We start from the raw sequence: 6,319 nt of genomic DNA on the forward strand, positions 1-6,319 counted from the left end.
AACAAATTATTGATTAAATCTCTATCATTTTATATCTATCTCTCTCTCTCTCTCTCTCAAGAGGCATCAAATATGTCTAGATCTATGATTTAGGGTTATTTTCATTGGCTGATTTGAGCTTACTTATCTTTAAAATTTCAAATTCATATTTGTGTTTGCTTGCTGTCTCTCTCAAAACCTAAAAGATTTGGGGTTATTTTCCTTTTCTGATTTGAGTTTCTTTTCAAAAAAATTTCAATTCCATTATTTTTTATTTTCTTGTTGTCTCTGTCAAAACCTAAGAGATTTGTTGTCTCTGTCCTTATATTTGAGTTAGAGTATTTTAAATTTTTTTAATTCCACTCTTGCTCTTGCTTTGTTAAATTCTGTTGAAATACTGTTACTTTAATGTTTTTTGTTTGTTTTGTCTAGTATGGAGAATGTTAGCATGAATGATGTGAGTGAACCTACTTTTGGGATGTTATTCAATTTAGAACAGGATGTATATGATTATCACAACAGTTATGGACAGGCAATGGGGTTTAGTGTTAGGAAACACTTTCTGAATAAGAGCAAGAAAGACAAGATGACCATAACATCTAGGGGATTTGTCTTCTCAAAAGCTGGTTGTCGGTTGAGTGACAAGAGAGACATCAATACTATTAACCCCCGAGCTGAGACAAGAACAAATTGCCAGGCACGAATGAACATATGTTTGGTTGATGATGGAAAATACAAATGTTGTGACTTTGTGAGGGAACATAATCATGAGCTTCATATTACATCAACAGTTCATATGATGCGTTCATAGAGGAATATGTTAGACATACGTAGGCAAAAAATTGATTTGGCAGATGACTTGGGGATCAAGCCTAAATCCACAGTTGAGTTGATGGGTAGACAAGCTGGTGGGATCGAAAACCTAAGTTTTTTGACCCAAGATGTTAGGAACTATCTCCGCACTAAAAGACAGCGTGCCTTGACATATGGTGAAGCAGTTAGTTTGATGAAGTACCTTGTTATCCAAACTAGAAACAACCCATCTTTCACATACTTGTTTCAACTGGATAGTGAAGAACAAATAACTAACATATTTTGGGTTGATCCAAAGATGATCATTGACTACGCACAATTTGGAGATGTAATCAGTTTTGACACTACACTTTGCACCAACAAAGAGTGTAGGTCATTTGGGTTATTTGCTGGATTCAATCATTATAGAGGGTGCACTGTATTCGAGGCCACACTTTTATATGATGAGACATTGGAATCTTTCAAATGGCTGTTTGAGGTTTTCACTAAAGCATATGGTGGAAAGAAGCCTATAACTATATTCACGGACCAAGACAAAGCTATGGCTAGAGCATTAAAAGAAATGTGGCCTCAGACATGGCATATATTGTGTACTTGGCACTTAATGCAGAATGGCATTACACATTTGGGTCATATGATGAAAGATGGCTCCAAGTTTCTTATAGCTTTAAAGAAATGCATATACCAATACGATGTGGAAGATGAATTCGAGACAACATGGTATAATTTACTGAACGAGTATGATGTTAAGGATAATGCATGGTTGCAACGCATTTATGGTCTTAAAAGTCAATGGACGAAGTGCTATATGAAAAACACATTCATTATAGGCATTCGAAGTACACAGCTTAGTGAGAGTCTGAACAGTGACTTGAAGGACTATTTGAAGTCAACTTTGGATGTTGTACAATTTTTTAAACATTTTGGAAGAGTTCTTAACCAGAAGCATGGTAATGAATTAAAAGCTGAATTTGATGCACGAAACAAGATGCGACGACTTACAAATTCAATGTCAATTGTACAGAAACAAGTTGGGGAACTTTACTCTCCTATAATTTTTTAGTTATTTCAAGAGGAATATAATTGGATGATTGTTTGCACCATCATAGGCCGAACTGATGGAATGCCCTTTATTAATTTTTGGGTTGGGATTTTTGAAGCAAACTGTGAGTATAAAGTATGTTGTAACCCACTTCAAGAAATTGTAGCATGCAGTTGCATGAAATTTGAGACAGATGGTATTCTGTGTTGCCATTGTTTGAAAGTTTTTGATGTGTTAGATATAAAGCGTATTCCTGAATGCTATATTTTGAAGAGATGGACATGGGGAGCAAGAACTATGGTGGTCAATGACAGTAGTGGGAAAGAAGTTGAACAAGATGTCAACTTGGATTGTACACAACGGTATAAGCGTATTTGTCCTGAACTTATTCAAATAACATCAGAAGCTTCAAATACAATTGAGGGATACAATTTGGTGAAAGATGTTGTGAATGAATTAAGGTTTAAGCTTGGTAATATTAGAATCTACCCAGTTGATTGCCCTGATATGCCAATATTGCCTAATTTCTCCGATGACGTATACAATGGATTACGTTTGAAACATAAAGAGAAAAGTACAAGAGGTGGTAGACAATTAAAGAGTTGGGTTGAAAAACAAGGAAAAAAAAAGAAAAGTGGAGGGTCAAGTAACAATCAATGATTATAAGAACAACAACCAACACATGCACCAACTCCTACACAACTGATGGATAACACATATCCCAGTTACATGTCACTTATGGTGAGTAGGTTTTACTTTTTATATTGTTTGCTGTATTTTTTATTTTCTTAGTCAATCTAGATTGCCTAATATTCAATGTCACTTGCAGGATTTTATTTCTCATATATCATCTCAAGCATCTGTAGCTCATCAATCACTGGATGAAGATTATATTTAGATTCAGCTAATGAGGACTATTGTTTTTTGCTATTAAATACATCCAGTTAATTTCATGGCTTATTTTTGTGATCTTAAGACACAAAGTTTCATTGGATCTTTATTTTTGTGCTTGCCAATACATCCAAGATTCTAATTATTTCTATTGATTTTTAGCCTCTACTATACTAACAATCTTTTTTTGTAGATAAGGAGTCTTTAGCTCAAAATGGTAGAGCACCTGAGTTAATGACTAGGTTATGGTGGTTCGAATCCACCAAGACTTTGAAAGTGAACGAATGTGTTCCACCTTATTGTTGTCATGTGCTTCTGCTGGTTTACAAAGAGTTGGGATTTTTTTTTTTCTGGTGATGAAATTGAATTATCAAGGTTTTTCAGTTCTAGATTTGAGAGTGTTTGGTTGGGATATTTTTTGGTGAGACTGGCTATGGCACTTTACCTAGAGGGTATAACTATTCCATTTGAACCTGTCATTTAAATACCAAAAACTCAGATGTCCTCCTTTTATGCTCTGTTGTTTGCTAACAATGTACTGACTTTTAAATGTAATGACTTCTATGCCTTTTTCCTTCTTTCATAGAACTTTTTTAGAATTGAGATTAGCATGGAAATCTAAATTTTGTTAACTATTACTGTTGTCATGTACCTCTGCTGGTTTGACATTTCATGCATTCTGTTTAGGCCAGTCTTGGTTTCCTCTGCCCTGAACTGAAGGCTGCATCTAAGGTGAATAAGGTTTTATTGATTTTTGGCTTTTGCGCAAATAAACTTGCATTTATGGAATGAAAACATATATAGTCAAAAAATATTAGTGCAATTGTGTAGAATGAAAACATGTGATCCACTAATTCCACTAAAAGTGCATATATTTACTTTTGCTGGTTTGACTTTCTAATTCTGTTCTTAGTTTATATTATTCTGCTGGGTTATCATTAAGAATCTTATCTCCTAAATAATCTTTCTTATATTATTGCTAGTCAAGGCTGAAATATGATTCATAAGTTCATGAAACCTAGAACTAACAACCTATGACTAATCAAATCCTTCATTAATCAACACTGAAGTCATTCCTTAATGAAACCCAGAACTAAAAGCCTCATTCAAGAGTTCTTAATGAGCATGATGAGTACTATATCATTGTCTAAGATTTGGCCTCATGTGTTTTAGTTCTTACTAACCGTGATGTCATGTGCTTGCATCATACTTTATATCATGAGTACTATATAATTGTTGTGTATAAAACTCCATACAACAGCATCATACTTTGATGTCATGTGCTTGCATGTTTGTAGTGGAAACTCCACTCATAAGATTGACATGTTCGTAAGAGATACACCATATAGCAGCATATGGAGTTAGCCATGTACAATCTTAACAGCATTATGGAATTAACAATGATTAGGCATATTCTCTCTGCAGATTGGATTAGGCATATTCTCTCTGGAAGCCGACTGGTTAGGTCTCTTTAGCCGAATAATATCGGGAATTCTCTCTAGAATGACACATTGTTTGGATTAGCCATGTACAATCATTGTTTAATAGCAATATTCATAGCTGTTTCAACAGTTATAGCAAGTTAGGTTTGCTCTCAGTTAGTTTAATCAACATTAGTGATAAAGTGTGATTTTTTTTTTATATAGAGTTTATGGACAAATGCTGGGATACAACTAGTCTTAATGAGGTCCAAACCTTGTAAAGGCCAGTTGAGTTTCTGGTAAAGGTTTGGTGTCCATTTGCTGAACATACTTTGTACTTTCTTGTAAAGAATGTCCGACTTGTTCAGCCAAGTTCCAAGCTATATAATTATGATAGAAACTTGTTGTGGCACTTTACCTTGATTAAATTGTCCATTACTCAATGAGTATGTTTCATCCATATTCAGCAGAAATCTTTGCAAAGAAAATTCCTGCAAAATGCTCTGACATAGTTGGGACAAGGCTTCGTTGAGTTGGGTCATTGTGCCAATTAAAAAAAAAATGGAGCAGGAATCAAGTTCAAAAATAAATTTAAGTAATGCAGGGTAGTTTTAAAGGAATACAATATGCATCTCATTGGTGATGTATTTCAATATTGAAGTAAGTGCATGCTCTGCTTGAAGCTATGGATTAAACTTTTTTCTTTCTTAATAATATGAAGTAACTTAACAGATGCTAAAGTTCAACCCCAAGAATGTTGATTTCGAAATAATATTCTGTGTAATTTGTTTGCGTATGGAACAATTGCTTTGGTAGATGCTTCAGATTTCTTTCCTTCAGCCTCAGGCCCTCACTTCATCATGCCAAGACTAGTGGGTTACTTCATGAAGGCCAGTTTCTGTACCAACCAGCCCATGGAGAGACTAACTCACTAATACCCAGTGTGACCACATGGTTGCAGAATGGCCCTCACCTCATCATTTCTTTTTCATTTTCAAATCTGCTAACCAGCATGGCAAACCATTTGAGCTCCATCAAGAATCAATACCTACAGGCCACAGTGTATTTACTTTAGAGGTTCATCTAGCAGAGCATGTCTGTGCTTGAGAAGTCGTTTAGAAGATTGCTTCAGCTGTGGCTCTAGACCATTGCTACCAATATTGTTGGGTTTGTGTTTCAATCAAACATACACATAACAGAACTGAACTTTGCACAAATGCCAAACAAAACTGAAAAAGTGAAAACAACAGAACTTCCTGACTTGCCTTCTTCTAGTGACTCGATTTCAGTTATGGTTCAAAGTAAGGAATGTGAGTCATCCAACTCATATTCTGTTTATGAATCCAGTTTTGAGGATGGAAGTGGAGCAACAAATAATTAAGCAAATGAATTGTACTTGGAATCTTTGGCTAAAAATTCTCTATCCAGTCTGAATATTGACCATGAAATGGCCGAGAAATCTCTTGAGGTCTGTACTGCTGCTTCAAGTTCAGTTAGAGAAAAGTCAAATGGAGCAAATCATGTTGGTTCTGAAATTTCGCCAAGCCTCAGCATCCATCTTTCTTATCTCACTTCTTGGGAGTTTTCAGCCTATATAGAAGATGGTAAACCCCTGAAATCGATGGTAAATGCTAAGGCACTTTTGCTTCCTAATTCAAAATATCCTAAGATTAATCCATTTTGAAACTCACTCAACAGACGTTGAAGCTGCAAACCTTTCATTTCAAAAGAATTCACAAGGGGAATCACCAAATCTGCCATAAAATTAATCGAAAGATTTATAATTTACATTACCACCAATTTCCCACAATCTGACATTGTTTCCTATTTGGGATGGATTAAATAAAGAAGACAACTAATAACATGATATTTAGAATTGGGTAGTTTCCAAAAAAGAAGTGTATAACTATGACAAAGTGGACTTTTCTAGAGAGTTGGAGATTCATGTCACCCTCAAGTCCAAACTCAAGAAATTAGAGCGAAAAAAGATCTTGGTAACAATAATACATATGTGGCAAGCTCCCTGAAAGGATTTGCATAAGTTGTAATCCATCAGATGGCATAGACCAATGAAACATAATGAAATATACAAAAACATGCTTCTAGAAGCTTACTAGTGAAACTTGATGAATATAAAAACGACAAAAAAAAAAAACCATTGATAACACTACAC

The 6,319-nt window shown here is 34.9% G+C and overlaps 1 protein-coding gene across 1 annotated transcript; it reads left to right on the forward strand.

Moving 5' to 3' along the window:
* Positions 1-796: 796 nt before the first annotated feature.
* LOC122084799 (protein FAR1-RELATED SEQUENCE 5-like) lies at positions 797-2,732 on the forward strand. Its single transcript, XM_042653230.1, has 3 exons — positions 797-1,742; positions 2,073-2,371; positions 2,664-2,732. Exons 1-3 carry the CDS (start codon positions 797-799, stop codon positions 2,730-2,732), a joined length of 1,314 nt encoding a protein of 437 aa, XP_042509164.1.
* The last annotated feature ends 3,587 nt before the right edge of the window (positions 2,733-6,319 follow it).

This window comes from Macadamia integrifolia, chromosome 7 (assembly GCF_013358625.1).
Source record: "Macadamia integrifolia cultivar HAES 741 chromosome 7, SCU_Mint_v3, whole genome shotgun sequence".
Classification (NCBI taxonomy): domain Eukaryota; kingdom Viridiplantae; phylum Streptophyta; class Magnoliopsida; order Proteales; family Proteaceae; genus Macadamia; species Macadamia integrifolia.